Raw genomic sequence first — 22,890 nt, 5'->3', positions numbered from 1 at the left:
AATATATAAGCCAAGGCCTCATCTTCAAGCTCGCGAGCGACGCAAATATATTATCGCATGGCATAAATCCAAACCTCTCTCAAGAGCCTAGGAATAGCGAATCTGCGACAAAAGGAGCGGAGAAGGTTTTGTTAAACCTGCATCCAGAGTTGACCCATGGCTTATCAAACATGGTCCTCGAGGAGGCAACCTCACGAGCCATTACTTCTGCCGCGACTCGCTTTGAGCCGAGTGGTCACGGATGTCTAGCGTTTGGAGATGTTGCACGTATGATAGATGATCGTATAGCTGACCAAACAATGCCGGTAATGGTCAGCTTGTCTGGAAATTCCAGCTCTTCTCTCACCCTATGTCCATACGATTTCGACCGGGCTTCCTTGGCTTCGGGCGCTGAAACCACCCTTGACGATGACCAGTCTATAGTATGGACCGTCCCAGGTGGCCCTGTGCAGCAAGTATCTTCCTCAGAGGCTATGAATGAACAGCGCAAGAATTTTGCAGCCAGGCTTTCCTTCTCCACCACTATTTTCAGCCCGATTTACCACCGAATCCCAGTTCCAGTGATTTTAAATGACAAGGACAAATATGCTGAGCAGTACCTACTAGCTAAGATTGATCCGAACCCACTTGTTAATATATCATGTCAATTGACTGGTGGCCATACCCACGCCTCTGTTACGTTTAACCCTTGGTACCAGCGACAGGTTGCCCTAATTGATCGTGTAGGGAACTGGAGCGTCTGGGATTTACAACACAGACAACAGCGGAAAGCTGGTTGGTTTGCAGAGCGTGGGCCAAGTGGCTCTCTACGACTTTCGGAGTTAGAGGGAAGTCTTGAGCATATCGATCACTTTGACGGTTGGGGTGCAATATCATGGGTCGGAACCATCCACCAACTGTTAGTGTGTGACAGGCGAAATATATCTATTTGCCGTATAGATGTACGCCCGCCTAAGCAGGAGGCATTTGACCTTGGTCTTGAGCTTTCTTCGGAGTGGATACTTGACGTTCTGCGTAGCCAGAAAACGCCTTCTCACATATTCGTGTTGACGACCTCAAGGATATTTTGGCTAAATATATCGCCGCCCGAAGACTCTCGCCTTAGCCAAAGGGACGAATTTCGTATGGCAAACATTCTTCTTTCATGGAGACACTTTCGAGATCCTGAGGATATAAGTCTTAAACTGACATCTATATCGGTCAACGATAGTAAGTGCTCCTTTAAACTTCCCATGCTTGATTTTTAGCTTATCATGATTGATATCCTAGATTTCTTTATCGTATTATATTCTCGTCTAAACCTACTTGCGATGACTTTTCAGACTTTCTCATCTCCTGATGAACCCTCCCATCCGGTGTCCATCTCCGATGCTAAGGTTATCCCTTTACCTGGTGCTGTCAATGAACAGTCCATACCTGGAACGAGGATATCAGATACTACAGTTAATTTTTCAAGCATCGTCTTCAAAGAAATAAGCCTCTCCCCTTTATCGAATGAAGACAATAGCGAAGTCGATGTCCCTAAGCCAGTTGCATTTATGGGACAATTGGCCGATGGAAGGTTGGTTGAATGCAAATACCTAGCAACAACGCTCCAGAAAGATACATTAGAAGCCCACATACCTACGCCGCATGGGCGAAAGAAAAAACTCGCCAAAGACCACGCAAGACTTATCGACGACTCTGATTTTATAGTAGAGGATGGAGATAAATCGCTCTTAGTGCCCGTTCGCCGACCACGCCATTTAACTCAACATCAAGGTACCTTTGGATCCTCTATCACTACGTATGATGCTAGGGAGCAATGGCAGCTCCAATACCATCTAGCTACTTCTCCCTCGGAAACTGAGATAATGGTGAATCCTGAGGATTTTGACAATGCAATTCCTTTTGGCGATTGGCTAAAAGCTCTACCTGGTCAACTTTCCACCCTACTGCAGTCTCAGGCCCCTTGTTCAACGTCTCGTTTAATGTTAGTAATCATTCCGCTACATTGGATACCTCCCGCTGACTCTCTCTTTGCAGGGCTGAGGCCATTAAGCCGTCATTTTTGATAGACGAGGTAGAGAACATGGCACAGGAGTTTGACCGTTTTATCCAGATATTTGCAGATTCAGGGGATGTTCTATTACCCGAATTTCAGATAAGTATGCTATCTTTGCCCTGCTCGCCTTCCTCGGATTTTTCTATGATACATCCAGGGGTAAGGAAGAATATTTCCTTGATGGAACTTTACGACACAATGATTTGTGACTGGTTGGGCCCTTTACCGGACGGAATTTCAAACCGACTTCGAGCTTCAAAGGAAAAGATCATCAGGTCAATAATCTCGGAGCTGTGCCTGGCAAGCATCGCAATACTTCGCTCCAAAATCGACGAAACCCGTGATGAGCAGCTCGAGACCAACTCTCCAACGAAAGCGGAATCCCACACTGTTTCGGAATTTAAAGAGCAACTAAGCCGATGGGCTCAAAGTGATATCCCATCATCGCCCATGCGAGCAGAGAGCTCGACTGGCAGTCAACTTGAGGCTCTGCCTGGAGCGACACTGGACTGCCTTCGGCGCTTTACTACCATTAATCGCCAAAAACCAATTTCGCGAAAGACTATGGCCACGGCGTCACATTGGACTAGTGGGAGCGACCCTAACCTATATGACTGGCAAGCCATGGTTTCCTCACAAAGTAACGTTCAGTCTGAAAGTGAGAGCATCACAAAACGGCGTAAACGGAAAGAAAAGAGACCTCTATCCTCAGCTGGGCAATCCCAACGAAGCACCTCAGCAGATGTTCCAATAGCTAGGCCATGGGGAAGCCAGCCAGAAATAAGTACCATAAACCCCAGCATAGGGAGTAGCCAAGTCACTGAAAGTGCCTTTACCATGACACAGGTTGAACAGGGTATATTTGGGAAGAGAAAACCCCCTTTCAAAGAGAAGAGAAAAAAGCGGGTGGCAGGATTTTGATTACAGGCTGGCAACTCGAGCGAGTAGCCATGTACACTTCCTAATCCTTGCTGCGCCTGGAGTAGTAAGCGCAGGTAATTTCGTGGAAATACGTATATCTATTGCTTAGCGGATTGATTATGACTTGCTGCCCCTTACTAGAAAGGCGTCGGAATAATTTACTACCTTGTCGACGAGATACATGTAAAGCAGGGTTACGTTCATGATTCGTAAATTTGTTCCTAAATATACTGTAAACTAATGATGCTGCTGACTAACGCCTTAGCCTCTCTACCGATGACCAAAAATATCGATACCGTCGGGGCTTTCCTCATCTTCATCATCATCATCATCCTCATCCTCATCGTCAGTTTCTTCCTCGCGTTCTGAGCCTCCATCACTGGCATGCTCGGTCCCACCATCACTGCTCCCAATTAGCCCAAGCCTTTCTTTGATACTTACGCCACTCCAGAAATTGAAACCACTAAAGCTCCCTCTCGCCAGCCGTCCAGGCCCGTTGTGTCGCGAAGTCGAAGTATCTGGTTCATCGTCTTTACGGCTTAGTCCAAAGTAGTTTGTCACCACCGGAGATCTCTGATGTGCTCTTGAATCATGGAGAATGGAAGAATGGGGAAGGCTACGGGCTTGTGCGCCTCGCGCGTCTATCGGAGTCTCGTTGTTAAGACGGACAGACCCCGGTGGTTCAACAACAGAATTTCTTGCCCCTAGGCGGTGTATGTTCTGATCGTTGGAAACCCCAGGAATTGGGACTGCTAGTCCGCGGTTGCTATCGGTATCGAGATTCTGTCTTCTCTCGGTGGAAATTGCTAGGTCCGAACCGCCATTCAGCAATTGCCTCTGAATAGTGTTATACGACTCACACCTAGCTCTGGTTAGCAGGCTTTCATATGAATTAGGATAATTTCAGACATACACTTCACACTTTAGGCCTAACCAGTGATATGACACAACGCTCTTAGCACGGCAATCGTTGCAGTATATAAGGGCATTGGTATCTTTAAGCTCAGGGGGCATTGGCTGGCTCATTATAGTACGGTCGAGATTTCTAAAGTTGGCCTCCATGTTTGTGACACTTTTGCTACATATAGGGCAGCGATATGAACTGCGGGAATGCTCAGAAAAACATTTTTCATGTATGCTGTGGCCACATCGCATGAATATAACTTTGTCAGGGGAGGTGAACATGAATTCCCCACAAATTGGGCAATCGCATTTTGTTGAGCGCTCAATACATCTATGGGTATTTTGAATAGCAATGGGCATACATGCGGAGCATGTCTATTAAAATTAGTATATGTGCAAATTTATAAGATGGGGTGACATTTACCTGGCAATGAAAAAAGTCCTTCCCAATTCCCTGACCAAGACGGCAAATTCCACAGTCATTGCAGTGGTATATACTTTTCTCTGAATCGTTATCCCAGAGTTTGCATATCGAGCAGTAATAAAAGGCTGCCTGGGCCCCACAGGAGTTGCACCACTGGCTTGCTGGTTGGGGGGAATGGCATAACATGCAGAGCATGTTTTCCGTCTTTTTTCGATCAAGGGTGTGAAGCTCGGCTTCGTTATGACAGAATCGGCAAGGGTACCATTTTTTACACGTAAAACATTGGATCTTGACGTTCCTTTTGTAGTGAGCACAGCCTAACTCTACTGGTTCATCGGCCTTTGATGTATCTCCAGGAGTGTCCATGAACGGGTCTTCATCCTGCTGATAATCTTCAACAGGCTTGCAAAAGTATGTTCGGCCTAGGTCTTCCGGGGATAGGTAGTATGGGCTACCAGTAACAGTCTCAGCAGCCGTTGAAGTAGGAGAAAGGTAGTTTAACAACCGTTTGCTCCTTGAGGAATCGGGTGTGCGTGGTATATCATGTTCTTGTGGGATGGGGGGAGGCGACGAGCATTGTATCGAGGAATAATATCGTTCGTTCATGATATTATGCATTAACCGGGCCTTCTCCTGGCTTGAGATATCCAATTTCCGTATGGCCTGGATCCGCCTTCGCATCTCTGCCATGCCATCATCCTCGGGAAGAGATTTGATAACTTTCTGCTCCCATTCATAGTGGTCCGTATGGGCCTGCAAACTGCTTTCGTTGTCTTCGCTTCCTGGTTGCCTCTCAGCAGAATCGAATCCGAAGTCCATTCTACAGAACGACCAACACTAACTCCACATTTCTATTTTATTTCGCTCCACAGTTCAATTCTATCAACATACTCATTCAACGCGGCTGAAATAAACGGTCAAATCGAGCGGTCTTGCCTAGCCCAAGATTTCGACGCTGAGAGGATCAAGTGCTGAGGGGACGGTCGGTCGTTAAGTCTACTCGTACGTAGTTAGGTTAGTCTCAAAGCCTGCATTCTTCTATTGTCACTGTCTTCTCATGCTAACCTATAACCGTACATCCACACTTACACTCTCAAAACCCCCCGCGCCTTCCCGGGTGTTTTCTGGGGCTGATAACAGCAGGATAGCCAAACGGTGCGGTGAGATTCGCTAACAGAAGACAAGATAACTTATTAGCTGACCTGTATGGTGATCTGTGAAAGCCCTGGTAGCAATAATCCAGCATTTATTGCATTCTACAAGTTAAACCACTTTGTAGAGATATGGACGATTAAAAGTAAAGTTCGGGCGGCGAGGCACAAGCCAAAATTGCAGAATCGGGAAGGATCATGTGATAAAGTGCTTCTGGAAGGTTTTCTGATGACGTATTTACAATACATGACGGTTTCTGTGTTTTATTGGCCAAGGGATATACCGATGCGAGTAGATAGATGTCAAGGTGCATTATATCTAGGCATTGATCACGAGAGCATCGCCGTAGATTCCCATCAAAAGCCATTGACGTCTTTGTCCTGATGGTGTTGCTAGTGGTGACCCTGCAGCATGGAGAGTCCAACCACCAGGGGTGGTGCCTTTGTCTAGCTTCTCAAAGATAGGGGAGCTGGCTTTGGAGTTTTGGTTTCCTGGTCGGAGTCGGCGTAAGGTGATAGGGTCGGTCGAATATGCAAGCTGGTTCATTTAAGACACAGCTCCATACTTTCGTTTAGCAAGTGTAGAGTCCTGTTAAATTGTTTCGCAGCGATCGCCTGGGGTCTGGGGATTTTTCCATGCATCCTAAGAGTCGCCCGTTAGTTATGGAGAAGTAGAATGTGGGATTATGGAGACATACGCTGGTGAGTTGCATGCGATGTGCGGCTGTTGCCAATATCGAACCATCGTCAATGTCTTTAGAATCTTGCGCTCAAGGTTTCCAGGGTGAGCTGCGTTCTCGAGGAAATGTAGAGTATTAACGATTCGATGCGGTTCAAAATCTATATCGGAACCTTTCCTGAACGATGATCGTAGAATCCAGCGTATAACGTGGCGCGAAGGGCTTGAGTACTTGATGGACTTCAACGAGGTGCGATACAGGTGACGGAAAGCTAGAACAACGCCATTTTTGTAGGTAGCTGACTCAAGGGCCTGGACTGTCAGAGTCATCTGCCCTTACAAAGTCGGATTCGCGCAGTAATATATCTCACAAGGAATCGCTGAGCGTCGAAAGCTATATCATTGAATCTTTGATGCTCTTGAATTTGATCGCATGCTCCAAGTTGAACAAGCTGTATGCTTATGTAATGGACCACCACGTGACCTGACATGTTCGCGTTCATCAAATGATGGTATCAGAGCATTGGTATGAAAGTTGAATATTAAATGCTCAACCCCCCAGGCTAAAACAAAGCCGGGGGAGGGAATCACGCACGGATTTGTAAGTATATGGAAAATTGTATTGAAAATTGAATAATGATCCATCTAGCTAGCCCCTCATGTTACGTTTTAAGGGAGAAAACAAAGGAATATCCAAGGCTCGATTCGAGCCAAGTCGGCGGTTGCGACGATCATTTTCAAAATGTTTCCCGTCTGCATCTGCCAAAATACCGCTCTGGTCTTTTAAAAGCGGCTTTTGCTTTGACAGAGTGCGCATGACCCCAGGATTCCCATCAAAAAGCGGCTTCTCAGACATGGTCCGAATTATACGTCGTTTTTTGGTAGGATCCTGGCGTTCCTCATCGTCTGATGACAATTCCTTGGCTTCCTTCTGTTTCTGAGTACGCTTTGCAACACGCGGAGCTGCAATGTTTGTAGATTTCGTATCTATACTGGGCTTGGCGGCCTTTTGTTGTGGTTGGACAATCGACTTGCGAGGGATGGTGTTAGAGACGCCATTCTCACGTATAGACAAGCCACTCACTTTAGTGCGTGATGCCACCGGTTCTGCAAATGAGAGGCCATCGTCTTCGCTTTCACTAGATGTGAAATGCGTCTCGAAGTCATTGCTCTGACGGTTGAGAAATGGAGTAATAGAGAAGATCGATTTGTCACCAGGGGCTGCAGATATTTTTGTTGGCAACTTGGACATTTGGTTGGGTCCGGGAGTACCTATCGCGGCGTCCATTCCGAAATTCTGTCGGCGGGGAGGGTTCTCTGATGCTTCCTTTGAGGCTTTGGGCTTCTGGCGGCGGACAGGAGACAGGCCAGAACTTTGGTCCTTGGATTTGACTTGTTTTTTCGATGCTGCGGAAACTGGCTTTCCTGTATCTGGTTGAGGAGCTTGTTTTGAGTCTTTGCCAATTTGTGTTTCGCTTTCAACGGTCACGTCGGCACCCTCAAGGCTGGTGTCGTCCTTCTCAGCGACATTCGATTTCCGTCCCTTTTCTGATATGCGCTTTTCAGCGCGAAGTTCGACTTCAAGGGTGCTCAACTGACGCTCTAAGGAAAGCTTTTCGGAGAGAACGGATTGGTAAGAGCTATTTTGTGAGCGGAGCCGAGTAAGCTCGGGTTTCATGTTTGAGACCTCTCGCGTTAAATTTGCATTCTCAGCCTGGAGCTTGGTCATTTCAGCAGAAAGCGACTGAAGAGATGATAACTCTGCCTATGAGTCTGTCAGCAAGGCTAAAATCCAGGGTGAATGGGATAAAAACAACGGTGCAAGTTTTCTCTAAGTTGAGTTGTAACTAACCTGCAGGTTATCGATCACTTTGATTTTAGCTTGGAGTGATCTGTGTAGCTCCTCCATGTTCTGCTGTGCGAGATTTGACTGTTCCTGTATCCGCAAGTTCTCCGCCTCTACATTTTCCAGTTGTTGTTTTGTCTGGTGCAGTTGTCTGCTAATGGTATCTTTGTCATGTTCGGACAACAATAACTGTACTCTGGGCAACCGAGCACTTTCACTAGCCAGAAGCAAGCTGGTGCAATGCAGGCTCTTCTCGAACTTTGCTTCGAGGTCAGAAAAAGGGTGCTAGCACTTGAATCAGTATGCTTCATTCATTTTTGTTTATACGGCGAATTGACTTACAACTTCCATATTCCAAGCTTTCCTATCCAAAATTATAATTAATATATATCAGATACCAATCCGAGATGTATACTCTTTAATAATCGTAGCAAGTAATAAGTGAACATAGGTTGTTATGAGAAGGATTTCCCAAGCGCATCGCGGCGAGATATTTTGAAGTCGCGTTGATAATGCTTACATAAGCATTCAATTCATCGTCGGCCAAGATGACACCGTTTCGTCACCAAGCGCTTTGTAGAGACAAACATCCGAGCAACGAGCCAAGATGAGGTTGATATCACTACTTCTGTGCGCGATATGGCCAATTGGCATTGCCCTGGCTGCTTCGCCGAAGGATGGGGATAAATTCCTGAAATACAAGGCTGCCTCAAGGTCATCTGGCGCAGTTACGCTGGACGATGCAAGCTATCGTGAGCTCACGGCCGAACCTCGAAACTACCACACACTCCTCCTCCTAACGGCCCTGGACTCGCGCTTTGGATGTGATGTTTGCAAGATGTTTCAGCCCGAGTGGGAGTTTCTCACTCGAACCTGGAACAAGGCCAACCTGGGAGACTCGAAACTAATTCTCGGCACACTGGACTTCGCCCATGGAAGAAGCACATTTCAACAGGTAAATAAGGAGCCCTCTGGCTAGGATAATACCCCGTTACTGACTATAATAAGCTCCAACTACAAACTGCTCCTATCTTGCTCCTCTTCCCCCCGTCCACGGGCCCAGGCTCACAGGGCAAGGACAAGCCGATTCGATATGACTTTACCGGGTAAGTGGGATTTCCTTGAAGATATCATATATATAGTTATAGAACTAACAGATTACTTCCAGCCCGGTTACTGCAGAACATATGCACCTGTGGATTAGCCGTAACCTCCCTGACGGCCCGAAGCCCGACCTTGTTCGACCTGTAAACTACACCCGCATTTTTGGGATGCTGATAGGAGCACTGGCTGTTATATCTATTATAACGATTTCTTCCAAATATATCCTGCCAATTTTGCGAAGCCGAAACCTATGGACTGCCCTCAGCCTTCTTGCGATTCTCCTCTTCACCACCGGACATATGTTCAACCATATCCGCAAAGTTCCATACGTTGCTGGAGACGGTAAAGGAGGCATCAGCTACTTTTCTGGCGGATTTCAAAACCAGTATGGACTAGAAAGTCAGATTGTAGCTGCAATCTGTAAGTTTGCACATCTCACCTTCAGCCTCTTACCCCGCTGTAGTTCGCTTGCTAACGGACTGCGATAGATGGTGTTCTGTCACTCGGAACGATAGCCCTCGCTATGAAAGCACCTCGAATTCTGGATCCGCAGTCGCAGCGAGTAACCATTATCCTCTGGAGTGCCGTGACCTGGGTCATGTACAGCTTCCTCATCAGCGTTTTCCGCGTCAAGAACTCTTCCTACCCCCTATCGATCCCTCCGTTCTAATTGTTCGTTGATTTTGTAAAATTATATTATGAGATTGGTGCAATTACACGGTACCTCCCTGCTTCAACATCACCAAAAAAACATAACCGGGGTCTTTTTTTATTTTAATGGGCATAGGTATAGAAATGAACAATGGGGGGACAACTCTACATAACTCTCTTTGAAAGCAACTGGCTACTTAACGATGTCACCCGTACCCGAGGATAACGACGAGAATAGAGTTTAGATCGGTTCCTGGCATACGCATGGCATTGACAGCGAGGTTCTCGTCAATAAATGAATTCAGAAAGCATTCTAGTGGAAAAGGACATGCATTATCATGGTCTTCATGATTACGGAAGCGGCAGGCAGTATAACCGGCCACAGACCGTGAACAGGCTAACTAGGGAAATAGAGGACAATTGTACTAAGATACAGAGAGTATGACTGAGGGCCGGGAATGTAACGTCCGACCGACATCAGTACGAAACGTACGATCATGTAAAAATATGGGCACGATGTAGCAGATTACGCGTAAGCCCATGTGGTATGATCCCTCATGACTTCATCATGGCTTTCTCGCCTCGACAGCATCCCCGTTGGAGCTGGAATCTGTGCCCTCAAGCTTGGTACCGTTCTCAACGACACCGTCCGACTGTGTCTCGTCTCCGTGCGTCTCTTCTTCAAAGACAGGCTCGGGCTCATGTGTCTCGAACTTGGTCTTGAAGTCGGCCAGGCCGTGGGTGCTGCTGTTGGACCGACGGCGAGTATTGGTGAATGTATATCCGTAGTCGTGTACCTCGTCTCCAGAGCGGCCCCTGGTAGAACAGACAGAAGTAAGCATCAATCGTATGATAGTACATCGATCGTATGATGATATGAGCCAGGGACCCAAGTCATCAAGCTGGCTGACTTTGAGTTTCCGGAATGAGGGGGTGAAACGCCGCAAGGGAACGAGGACGAGGACGAGGACGAGGGCGAAGGGGGGAGACGCTTACCAGTTGCCTTTGCCGCCGCCGTCCTTCTTCGTCTTCTTGGGGTCAGCGTCGACGTGTCCTGACTTTGCAAAGTAGCGAGGGAGGTGCTCTGGGGGACTGGCTGCGGTGTCGTCGGCGACAGCAGAGTGGTCTCTGTCGTTCATCTTGTGGGAGCGAGTCACTAGACAGCCGCAATTAGCTAGAGCTTACACATAGAGGAATGCTACTCACTGGTAAATCAGGTAATTGTGTCAGTTGCAGTGTCTGGTGTAGTGTTGGTGTAGTGTCTGTTGGTGATGATGTCAGTCTCCTGGAGGGACCTCCCCTTGTATATATAGTCTCGTAGTCGGACTAGGCGAAAAGCCCCGGCAATAAGGCTCGTGACCGCCTGCCGCATTAGCTGCCAACAGGAACCCACTTTTACCCCGGATTCGGTGGCGGTGACCGGCAGAACTGGCAGAAACACCAAAACACCAAAACATGGACAACAACGGAAGAAACAGTCAATTAACACCGGCTTGTTATTTTATGCGGCCACCATTGCTTAAATACAACAAACATGCTGGTAGAAGTACATATCGTGCAAGGGAAAGAGTAGACAGGGCAAACAAAGGAGAAAACGGGGGTATGTTGGGGTCACGGCTCTACTTCTGACACACCGTGTTCGACAATCCATGCAAACCAGTGCTCAAGCTTTCCCTTCTCGATGTACCGTTTTAATAGGCTGTTCTCGCCCTCAAGCTCGGTAGAGAGGTGGGCACGCTGTTCGGGAAGCAGCCGAGCCACGAGTTTATGCGGCACGTCAACGCTATCCAGGATGTCGCCGGGCCGGTGCAGGTGGTTTGACTCGGTGTCGAGACCAAGGCCTGTCAAACAGTTCGATAATTAGCTGGCTGCTAGATATACATTATGAGTGGTTTGAAGGGGCTCACCATTAGTATAGTCCACCATTGTCTTGAATAGCGCAGTGGAGCGTATCTCGTCCTCGACCTCCTCGTCTGTCTTCCCCGCCGTTGCGCTGATATGCTCCCAGTTGTCTCGGATCATGCATCGGCGCCATACAATCTTCTCCAGGTTCTCGCGGTAACGGTTGTCTCCCTTGACGGACCCGCCCAGGTTCAGGGCCCGCAGAGCAAGGCTAAACTCGTGGCCGGCAACCTCGTTATCCTCCGATTCCGTTACAGGGATCGGGTCCATGAGCGTTAGCAGATCTGCCAGTTCGTCTCCCTGAACCGGACATCGCGTCACCAGCTTGGCTAGCCCACGTTGAAGGGTCTCGCGTAGAGCAGGCTTGGAGCGGACGATGACGTTCGCGAATTGGTCATTCGCAATTTGGAGTCGCGCGCTTTCGTCGATGGCTTCGTTCAGGTGAGGGAGGTTGTCATACACTGACTCTTGTATCGCTGCCAGTTCCGTCTCGTCCTCAAAACGACTCAAGTTCACCTGCATCCCCGTCTGTGTTTCCCTCGCGGCCAGAGTAGAGAGCTTTGCCAGTGCAAGCTCCACCCTTTTGCTCCACAGGTTGGTCTCGTGCTGTGTTGCAAGCTCGGTCAAGATCTTTGCTGCATTGTCGTAATTGCGCTCCCCCAGGACCTCGTTCATCCATGACAGCTTTCCGTATCCGGGGCGTTTTCGGAGGAATCGGGTAACGTCGTTTTTGTATTCTCGCATAACTAGCAACAGGGCGGGTTGACCAGAGCTGATTTGTCTGGTGAAGAATGCATCGGCCCAAGGCTCTCCATATCTCGTAAAGTAAGTATCAATCCTAGACCGCCACTGATCCAAGGCCTCCTCGCGGGCGCCAGAGGCTGCTCGATCCGTCGCTTTCTGAGGGTGCTTCCGGTCGATCTTGTCGTGAACCTCAACCATCAACTCCACGAGCGCCGTCATATCATTGAAATTTTCAGCCAAAGTTACAGCCTCCTCCAGATGGCCAATCGCGGCCATTTTGTATAGCTGATGCTTCCGTCTCTCGTGGTGGGATTTCTCTAGGGATTTGCCGTCATTTTGGATCTGACGGTCCTCGTTCATTGCGCACCATTGTCGTCGTTCCTTGTAAATTTGTGAAAAGACTTCAAACTGTCTTGGAAGATTGGTCTCAAGAATTTTGGCGGGCGTGTCCTCGGCTTCTGGGTTGCTGTTTTGTGACCTCTGTCGCATCCACTGAATGCACGTGTTGAGCTCTGTGTCTAGCAAGTTCTCCGTCTCGTCGTAGTTAACATCCAGCGAAGTCCAAAATTCAGGGAGTTCAGCACACCGCGGGGTTTTCATTGACAGCGAAGCCTCGTCGATTCCGTACAGGTGTGCGTTCTCTCGGCGGAAACTGAAGGCAGATTCCAATGCGGCGAGTGAGATCTCGCCTGCCTGCCAGACTTTGTCAATAAAGTCCGGTGTCACGCTCGGAGGTTTGTTGTAGGCGACTCGAATTCCATTCATTATCCATGGGATGATATGCTCCATCTGCCAGGTGTCATAAATGAACCAGTTTCTGATAGGATCCTCTTGCCCATCCTTATTTTTAGTAACAGTCTTGAATCTTTCTCCCATGGTTTCGATCAAATGACCGAGATATAGGTCTTTTTCGGGGTACCTCTTCTTGAGGCTGTTGTAAAGAACCCAGATTGCCTTACTCGCTGCCATTTTCTCTGCGTTCCAGAGCAGCTGCCATCGAGTAAAATACCCGAGTTCTATCTGCTGGGTTTTGATATATTTTGCAAGAGCCTGTAGAGCATTGGAATGCAGGGTCATCTGGTGTTCAAGTGACGGGGCTGTAGCGGAGATATATCTTGAGCTCGACCGAAGAATTTCGTCGCTGATATTTAGTATTGCCTCTTCAAGATGAGATCTCGAGGCCAGTTCCTTGTAATGATAGAAATCGACTGGGTTGTTTTTGATATTTTCAAAGAAGACAATTTGCTCAAGCCGCAGTTTGGTGGTCAATTGATCTTCCTGGCCTTCTTCCTGTTTCAAGCGCAAGCTAGAGAGATGGACGAGTCCGTAGTTTTGAATAACCAATACACAGCAGGGTCGATGGTGCTCATCACCACCGTCATCGAGACTGGACCCGATAATTGCATAATTGTCTCGTTCCCGGAATCGAATTAGATCTTGGAATTCGAAAGCGTCGTCACTGGTGGGCGTTTCATATGGCGTTAGTGATACCAATGCAGTTGCATTTTGGAAGACAATAAAAGCGTTTTGCCCCGGGTTAGGGACATATATCTTTGGGGTAGATTCGGCTGAGGTCTGATCTAAACAGTCGTAATCCACTTTGACGACCTGGTTAGCCTCAGGCTGGTTCTCTGGAAAGGCCAAGTCGATAACGAAGTATGAGGTAGTTTGTCCCGTAACCGAAAATAGCACCCAGAGTGAGAGATCCTGTCCAATATCACCCGAAGATTTGCCAGCATCTTTAAACGCGAAGTCCAGAACTTGGATGGAGGCAAGCGCTCCATTTTCAGGACCCAAGTCCGACTCATTGAGAGCTCTGTTTATCTCCTGCATTGCGTCCATGCGTATCTTCAGGCTGCTACCGTTGTTCCAGTGTATATCCCAGACTTCGATTAACCCCGAAGTTGTCGCGATAATGACCTCCCGCTGACCACGCTGCGTCGATTTGCCGCTCTTTGCAGCAGCAATACTCCTTCTCCAAGTAGCGCCAGTCAAAACACTCTTCAGTCCACCAAAAATTCCACCACTTGCAGCGCGGTTGGCCAAGTCCAGGAATCTTATGTTCAAGCTTGCTTTGCCATGGGCGTCCATGATGGTGAGGTGAGCAACACGACCGGTGGAAAGGGTGATGATAAACCCAGACGGCTCCGCGTTAAGGAGGCCAGTCGCAAATTCTCCAGACATCATTCCTGGTATGGAGCCATGGATGGTGTTGCATTTTTGCTTTATCAGCCCAAGAATAGCGCTGTTCGAAATGGTTTGCCAAAATGTTATTTTCCCTGTTGATGGGATTACCACCACCATACCCGCATCGCTTGTTGACGAGCTCGACGTAAACGCGCCGAGCGGGAGGGGGTCGATATGTCTTGCGGAGGGTTCAGGTATGTTGAATGTGGAGACATCGCTGGGGTTTATGGAAGAGGAACCTGACGAATAGGCCCAAACGTATGCGTGCTTATGGGTAAGAATGAGTGAGTTCCCATGCTCTGGAGAAATAACACATCGGAATGGCGCTAGAATAATTGTCTGACTGTTAATATGTTGTAAAATTTTGTAGTAACTTGAGGATGGGTAGCGTACCTGAAGACTTCTGGAGTGGCTCTGGTAAAGCAGAGACTCGAGTAGCACTGTAGAAGCCATTATCCAGCTACGTAGTATTCGTCAGTCCTATTACACGTCCATAAAACAGGTAAACCGGCCAGGGAGCTTACTATGAGGGTCGAATGCGAATCGTAAGTCTGCCTATCCGACTCCTTACGACCGCGCACGGGAAGGTTGATGGACGTGTCGCCGCCAGCAAGTGAAGGGCCGTCTTCAAGGTCAGCCTCTATAGCCAAAGAATGCGCCTGCTCATATGCGGCCGTGTCAAGGACTGAATCGCCGCTGGCTTCAGTGTGCTTTGCAGACCGTTGTCTCTTCGCCCGTGGAGGTTGAAAACCGTCCTCCGATCTAGGCCTCTGTCGTCGCCGGGTTCGAGTAGACGCGGCCGTCACAGAACCAGCTCCCTGTGAAGAAAACATTGCAACGGCGAAGCGAGTGACCGATGGCAAGAAACCTGCCTGGAAATCGGGATTGAAGTTGTGCGAGAATGGCTATCTCGCCCTGCAACACAGCCTGGACGAATCTTTGATTTGTTTTGGTACATATTCTGATGCAGCAAAATTAGCTAACCAACAAGGGTTTAGGCGCGCTCAAGGTACAAGCTTCACCATTACACTACACTACAAAACGAATACAACTACAAGAATACGATCGATGATAAGGAATAGCTATAATTAAGTGGACGGGGCTTCAAAGTCATTGTATATACATCATGGCCCCATTATTGTACACGTTTGAAGTTTTGACGGGCAGAGGAAACAAACACAGCGCGTTGGAGAAGACGGGCCCCAGAAGAGAGGATGAAGGGCCATCCCTACAGCTCCCGGTAGTCACTGGGGCGGGTTCTCTTCTGCCTTCCATGGTGACGGTGCGGGTTAACCGGCTGTCTGAAATATGGGGAGTCTTCTTCGTTCGCAAGCGGCTCGCTGGCGTGACTCCGCTGTTGGTTTGAAAAGGGGGTCATTCCATATGGTTGTTGAAAGGGTTGAGACATCGGATTCATCATCTGGGGGTTAAAATTGTTGAAGTTCATTCCAGGGTTGGGCATCCCATATCTAACCTGGGCCATCTGCTGGTTCGGGCCGCCCATAAAGGGACCACCGGCTCCAGCCATCATATATGCATCTGGTGTGGCCTGGCTCCAGTTATTACCGCCATTGTAAAACCCAGGCATTGACATCATATCTTGTCCGGCGAATGGGTTCATCTGCGCATACGGGCCCATCATGGGTTGTGGGGGCATCTGCGGAAACGGATTCAAAGGAGCCTGCTGCTGGGGGTTACTCTGCTGCGAATTACTTTGAGGGTTGCTTTGAGCATTATTCTGGGCGTTATTTTGGGCGTTGTTTTGGACGTTGTTTTGAGCATTGTTTTGGGTGGTATTCTGAGCGTTATTTTGAGAGTTGCCTTGGGGGGTGGTTTGCTGAGCGTTGCTTTGCGTATCACCGGTGCTATCTCGCGATTTTTGCTTCTTCATGGCAGGAGCCTGGAGCTGATCATTATCTGGGGTGGTCCCGTTTTCCGTTGCTGGTCGTTTCTTTGAGGCGGCTGAGTCCTGCGGCGTCTGCTCCTTGTTACGAGCCGGCTCTGAATCTATCTTTTCAGAAGCACTGACTTCAGCTCCCTCCGCTTGCTGTGCCTTCTCGGATTCAAATTCCGTCAACCTTTTAATAGCATCCTCGTCAACTGAGAGATTGTCAAGCAAAACACCCTCGGCAGAACAATTTGGACAGACAAAATCGCTCTCAATTAGGGCATTAGTGATACAATCACTACAATAGGTCTTTTTGCAGCACGGTGTCTTTGTAGGCGCTAACAACATTCTTTTGTCAAGTGGGCAGAAAAGGGCCCGGTTCTGCAATTGTTTGTTTCGCTCAGCATTGGCTGCTTCAGCCTCTGCTGCTTTGGAGGCAGTTGCCTTTTCTTGATATAACTCCCATGAAGCTTTATCTGGTTGAGCAATAACAAAATCCCCATCAGCATTAACCATAACCCCTGTAAGTTTTGAGTTATCATCTGAACCATCCAAAGCAGGCGAATCCGGCTTTTCTACTTGTTTCTGGAACGAGCGGGGGATTCCTGTCGACCGTTTCACCCGATATCGACCATCGAATCGTGGATCATTATTAGTTGGACAGGCTTGAATCCAGTGCCCTATTAATACAATTAGCGTTCTGCAAATACATAAAAGAACCAAACAGAGGCGGGCAACCTACCCTTTTCGCCGCAGCGATAGCAGAGGTACCCCGGTGGAGGGGGGTGGTCTGGAACGCTGACAGGCTTTCCTCGACCTCGACCCATTACGGGTGTCATACTGAGACGGAGTAGTTAGTAAAATATACGAGCTTGCCAGGGGTATTATAGAACAAGGACTCACTTTGTCATGTCATTCTGTTGCTCCTTCCACTGCGTCTCTTGCAGCCGAAACAAGGCCTTGAGTTTCTCGTCTTCAGACTGTATACTACTAATTTCCACGGTGGCATCACCGGAATCCTGACGTGTAGAAGGTTCCGCGTCGTGTTGGACACTTCGTGATGTTACAGGCATTTTGCCTGACATATATCTAGCAGCACCCCCCTTTCCAGGTCGTGTTGCAGGGAACCGACGAGCAATAACAGAGGTCGAGCGAGGGATTATAGCCGTATCATCGTCATATTCTAAAATAATCAAAGCAATGTCCGTTAGAATATATGATAAATAAACCCGATTTTCATGATCTGAACTAACTAACCTTCATTCGTATCCTCATTATAAATAGAAAGCTCGAATTCAGAACCGTCTCCCAACCGGTTTTGCGTGATAATTTCCCTTTTCAGCTCGAAGACTGATATACCAGTTCCGTCAAACGTCACCCTCGAGGGTTCTTTCTGAGACTTGAACTTGAAATGGACAGAGGAGGCCATGATGGCTAGGAACAAGGCTGCAAATATGAACAATGTCTAGATTTTGAAATTGGGATCAAGCTCGATGTGTAAACAAACAATAAAACTCTTGCCAAAGGAACACCTATTTTCGACCAAGAGCCAAAGATTTCGATAGGAGAGGAGGGAGAGGGAGTGGATGCGGGGCACAGACAAGGACGGCCGGTGTCTCGCACAGTACAGGAGGCAGGAGAACAGTAAGAGGGAAGATGGTTATGGCGAGAGAAATGCTGGAGAAGTGAAGTATAATGATCAAGTTACGGCGACTTTATGCTTGAATCGATAAAACTATAATCGAGGCAAAGAATCAAAGCGACGGAGGGTCGGAACGCCGTCTAAGTCAAGCCGCTCTTCCAGAAGACGAAGATAAGGAAACCGAGTGGCGAGAGAGCAGAATTTGTTCAATGATCAAACTGGGCTGTCTTTTTTTTCTTTTCTTTCCAGGCCTGCTAACACCCAAGCGGGTTACAAGATGAAGATATCACATATAGCAACAACTGACACCCCAGCCGCCCAGCGAAGAAGGACTGAGAACCTCTGCAATAGCCAGGACAAAAGATGCACTCGGCGATGGCGACTTCACAGCTGGGAACTCAGGACAGTCAATCACACGATCAGGGAGGGTGCAAGGGAGTAGTAAGGTATCTAAAACGCTGGACAAAGAGGGACCATCAGCAGCAGAACCAGAGAAAGAGATGCAACGTGACTTGGTGTATGGGGAATACCTTCACAGCCAGACACCAGTGTTGATATATATGAAATGTTGCCAGGAAGATGTTGAGCTGTCGACCAAAGACGTTGTCAAAAGTTGTCAAAAGTCAGCACAATTTGCCATCACATCACGTGACCGGGAGTCCAGCCATGCTTACATAACATGACGTCTTTCTATCGTGACTTTTGATGCGCTTCGCTCTTGCTGTGTTTTGCTTCATTGCAGCCATTGATAAGGCCCATTCATGCCTTGAACACCTCGACCTGCCCTCTTCTACGCGGCGACCTGTGGCTAAACGGCGTCACTGGGGCTGCCTCACTCCCCTCTAAGCTTTGATTCACCAGACCGCGGCTGAGATGAGGTTTATGCGAGGTCAGTGTGTCCATCTTCGATTTGCCTCTTTCGCATTCTTTCTAAAAGCCCTGCTGACTCGATTATGGATATTGATAGCCCCGTTGTGCCCGCTAGACCTTGCGATCTAATGATATTTGTTGCGCCACCTCGTCTCTGAGAACTGTGGCTCGATCTCGATACCCTCAGCTTCAACGTGAATGGGCCCGCCAGTGATCGAAACGCTTTGGTATAATTTTCGATAGTCCTTGGTCGGAGGCCAGGTAGAAGCAGCCCTGGGAAATGCCTGGCATCATCATGGACGATCCAAGCGCCCACGGAGGATGGGGCGTCGCCGCGACGATGAACGGAGATACTGCGATTTCTGATAATAACGGCCACGCCGAAAACAACTCCCACGCGAATGGTCGAACGAATGGCATCAAGTCTCAGCAAGCCGTTGTGTCTGCGTCCCTAGATCTCCCTCCACCCGAAATAGCTCATATAACACAAGGTTTCTTCCCACTTGCTAAAGGTATTAACAGAGTGGTTGTCCAGTGCTGGAACGATCTTCTGCAGCTTCTGAGCGAATTGGGGGATGTCCATCCCAATCAACCAGGCGGCGGTAGTCAGTCTACCCTGGCCGCTGCTAAAAAGAGCCAGATACTCGAATTTTCTCAGGCAAAGAGGGCTGAATTTATCAAACTCCTCGTTCTATCACAATGGGGCCGACAGGCAGTCGAAGTTGGCAGATTAATTGATTTGCAGTCTTTCATTCGCCAGCGCTATGATTTATATCACCACACGCTCTTCCTCGCTGGGAATATAAAACGCGATCTTTTTAAGGCGCAAATGGGAAACCCTGACCTAGAAACAGCATTAGAAGCCCTTTCGACTGGGGCTGTTTCTGCACTGCCCGCGGTAAGTTTTTTATCATAATTTTAATACAGATCTAAATGTCTAACAGTTTAACTAGCTGGCATTCCTCCCTCCAGGAATATTATCTCCTAAAGATACCTTGAAAACACTTCGGAAAATCAATAAACTAATAAGCATCAGACTCATAACCCATGATCCCATTCCAGAATACGCCACATATCACATCCATGATGGAAGGGTCACTTTCACAATCCCGCATGAAATTGAACTAGACCTCTCAATAGCCCAGGAAACAAAAGCCTCCCAGTTCTTCTTTGTTGACCTCCGATTCATATTCACTCCATCATCAGTTCTTTCTAAGGGCCCAGTTCGTGATAGCCTAGAACGCACCATCAACACTACTCTTATGAAATCAGGGATTGTGGGATGTTGTGATCTCCTTCACAACCTAGTTCTGACCCAAAAGATCATGACATGCTTTAGACAGGCCGTTGCTTTAACTCGTTCTTACTGGGGAGACAATCTACGCATTGAGCTGTTACACCGCACACTGGTGATTCAGTACTGGGCTAATCGACCTGGGCCAAAGAGTTGGATTGAGATTGGTGCTAGGTTCAACAAGTCACAGCGTCGAGCCGGGGCTAGTCAACCAGAAATATCTCGTTTATACGTTCGTTGGATTCGAGATAACAAAGAGGTTTCCATCGAGAGTACACAGTTCGATTGCGAAATAATATCTGTTGAGTCAATACTGCGAGGAATTATATCACAACATATCGGCGACGTGTTCCTCGAAATGTATAACAAACTTGCTATGGCCAAGCTGTATGGCCAAGGGGGATTACACCTTGGGCTAAACAAATCAGCAACGGAGCCCGGAAACTGCTACCTTGACGCTCACCTCACCCACAGGAAAACGCTGAGGGTTGCAATCGAACCGATAGGAGGTGGAGTGGCTTTACAGACTATTCCGCTCTCATTAAACCGACACGACACCGAATCCGACCCTAGTAAAGGGCTTTCTATAGACGCCTACGACCGCATATGTCGACTGAGATGTCTAGCTGCAATGGAGGAGGCTGAAAGCCACGGACGGGTCGTGGGTTGGAAGTTAATAAGCCCTGGAAACTTAGACATGTTTACCCTACGCAAAGTGCTGCCCGTGAATGAGATTCGAAACATATCACTCTTCCAGCATAGGGACTGGGACTCTGACTGGCTCGTCGCCTTTACGAGCAGTATGGAGAGGGATGACTGGTGGGTGGTTCAGTTGGAGAGCGATGCACCAGCGTTATCTCAACCTCAATCATCCAGCAATGGTCGACTCATACGACTACGGCAGGCCCACCCTATCACAGGACAATGCAGAAGCTTACCCGACAAGCTTCGACACCTTTCCTTCGCGAAGTTCGCCAATGCTATATCTGGCATGGTCGTGGCGCATTCAAACGCAAACCGTCTAAAGGAACTTAGACTCCGTCACTCCCCACCGATAGATGAGCTGGTATTAGGCGTTGATAATCAGGTCCCCAGGATAAGTGTTCGCTTCAAGGCATCTGACCTTCCTGACCAACTACGAGTAATCTCCCCTTTGTCGAGCGGGCGGGCTATTGTGAGGGACACGATCTACCTATCATACCAAGGGGTTAACCATCGAACCCGTGAAGCTATAGTAATAGCTACCGGAATGTTTGCGGTCCCTGTTTCGAAACTTGGAATAGCCAGCTTAGCCTCCGACCCCGTCCTCGCCTTCAAACCTCGATCTCAAAAGTTCGCAATTCGCCTCCTCACACGCATTGGCGAGCCAATTATCACGCAGCTATTTTCCTGGTTACAACGTCTTACGAATACTATTCTTGCCTTGGAATTCATCCACCGCAAAGGGTTCGCCTTAACTTCGATATCTTCTTCCAAATTAGCCTTCACATACCCGTCATCTAACAACAATCTACGAGCGTCTATATCCTTCCAATATACTGATACACCAGCACCCATACCCTCACAAGACACCCCGCAAGCCAGGAACAAACGGCCCCTAGCTCAACTTCACATGTCTCTCGACCTCAACGGCAAGAACCCTCATCGACGCATCATGGAATCATTAACAGCTATACTCAACGATCCCTCAGCTGGCCTGGGCTTTACGTTAGAGTTGCTTACCATCACCCTGCCCCTCCTAGAAGCTCTCGAGAATATTCTAGCAGAAACGAACGATCGATCCCGCCCCGTAGTCAGGATAGCAGCCCGATCCGCGAAAATGTACCATATCACATACCCATCCCTCCAATACCGATTTCATCTCACGATGAAACAGCGCCGACAACGTATTAGCTGGCTTCTACGAAACGGCACCATGCCCAGCGTCAGAATGAACCAGGTGGCGCTAGAAAGCGAGTTGACAAATAAGATATTACGCGTCAACGGGGAGGGCTGGCGTGGGCTTGGAGACGGTGCAATGGCCGAAGCTGAAAATCCCGCCGACCTAATCATGGTGCTAGATAACATTGTTAAAACACATGTTGCTCAACTCATGCGACCGAATGGTGCTACTGGCGCAGACAAGGTTAAACGCGAGGAAGGGAATAATTCTATCCCGGCTTCATTAAGTAACAACATCAACCAGCATGTTGTGTCGAATGCAAATACGGTCCCGAATAACGAATCAGAAGCTAACCGGCAAGCTCATAATGCCGGCATAATCACCATTGATTGATTATTGTACGAATATAAATAGCCTTAATATAGTTTAAACGATTGGTTCAATTTTCAATATTTATCCTGCTTTTCTTTTACTTTTACTTAATGCATGAATTAAATCGTGGTAAGCCGCCTGGAAAAAGCTCAAAGACCATCTCGGATCGTTAAATGTTTTCAATACAATCTGCTTGACTATCTAATCTAGTGCAGCAGTGAGCATGGTTTGGACAGGACGCAGGCAGAACATGCATAGCAGGTAGTAAAGTAGTGCAGGTCAGTAAAAGAAATCTCATTATAAAGGTATTTGGCAGAACAATCGATGCAAGGAAGCAGAAAAGCTGTTCTTCCTTTCCTTTTCCACCCCCTTTCCCATTAACCAAA

At 48.1% G+C, this 22,890-nt stretch overlaps 6 protein-coding genes across 6 annotated transcripts; 3 read left to right on the top strand and 3 right to left on the bottom strand.

The window, feature by feature from the left end:
- Nucleotides 1-170: 170 nt before the first annotated feature.
- On the top strand, nt 171-1,105 carry GIQ15_01576 (uncharacterized protein; the record flags this gene model as incomplete). The annotated part of the gene is made up of 2 exons (XM_033548993.1): nt 171-902; nt 1,019-1,105. The coding sequence occupies 2 exons, from the start codon at nt 171-173 to the stop codon at nt 1,103-1,105; spliced, it is 819 nt and encodes a 272-aa protein (XP_033409944.1).
- A 5,666-nt stretch (nt 1,106-6,771) lies between these two features.
- On the bottom strand, nt 6,772-8,031 carry GIQ15_01575 (uncharacterized protein; the record flags this gene model as incomplete). The annotated part of the gene is made up of 2 exons (XM_033548992.1): nt 6,772-7,887; nt 7,975-8,031. The coding sequence occupies 2 exons, from the start codon at nt 8,029-8,031 to the stop codon at nt 6,772-6,774; spliced, it is 1,173 nt and encodes a 390-aa protein (XP_033409943.1).
- Nucleotides 8,032-8,575: 544 nt separating this feature from the next.
- On the top strand, nt 8,576-9,742 carry GIQ15_01574 (dolichyl-diphosphooligosaccharide-protein glycotransferase; the record flags this gene model as incomplete). Its single annotated transcript, XM_033548991.1, has 4 exons — nt 8,576-8,923; nt 8,977-9,074; nt 9,137-9,492; nt 9,561-9,742. The coding sequence occupies 4 exons, from the start codon at nt 8,576-8,578 to the stop codon at nt 9,740-9,742; spliced, it is 984 nt and encodes a 327-aa protein (XP_033409942.1).
- A 547-nt stretch (nt 9,743-10,289) lies between these two features.
- GIQ15_01573 (nuclear pore complex subunit) lies at nt 10,290-15,389 on the bottom strand (the record flags this gene model as incomplete). The annotated part of the gene is made up of 6 exons (XM_033548990.1): nt 10,290-10,539; nt 10,720-10,879; nt 11,358-11,564; nt 11,631-14,882; nt 14,950-15,016; nt 15,081-15,389. 6 exons carry the CDS (start codon nt 15,387-15,389, stop codon nt 10,290-10,292), a joined length of 4,245 nt encoding a protein of 1,414 aa, XP_033409941.1.
- Nucleotides 15,390-15,784: 395 nt separating this feature from the next.
- GIQ15_01572 (MPE1) lies at nt 15,785-17,873 on the bottom strand (the record flags this gene model as incomplete). The annotated part of the gene is made up of 4 exons (XM_033548989.1): nt 15,785-17,124; nt 17,187-17,284; nt 17,348-17,627; nt 17,702-17,873. The coding sequence occupies 4 exons, from the start codon at nt 17,871-17,873 to the stop codon at nt 15,785-15,787; spliced, it is 1,890 nt and encodes a 629-aa protein (XP_033409940.1).
- Nucleotides 17,874-19,236: 1,363 nt separating this feature from the next.
- GIQ15_01571 (uncharacterized protein) lies at nt 19,237-22,525 on the top strand (the record flags this gene model as incomplete). Its single annotated transcript, XM_033548988.1, has 2 exons — nt 19,237-19,854; nt 19,910-22,525. 2 exons carry the CDS (start codon nt 19,237-19,239, stop codon nt 22,523-22,525), a joined length of 3,234 nt encoding a protein of 1,077 aa, XP_033409939.1.
- Nucleotides 22,526-22,890: the final 365 nt, after the last annotated feature.

This window comes from Arthroderma uncinatum (assembly GCF_011692745.1).
Source record: "Arthroderma uncinatum strain CBS 119779 chromosome Unknown scaffold1, whole genome shotgun sequence".
NCBI classification, from domain to species: Eukaryota; Fungi; Ascomycota; class Eurotiomycetes; order Onygenales; family Arthrodermataceae; genus Arthroderma; species Arthroderma uncinatum.
Note: the sequence above shows the minus strand (reverse complement) of the source record. Positions and strands in the feature narration are given on the sequence as shown.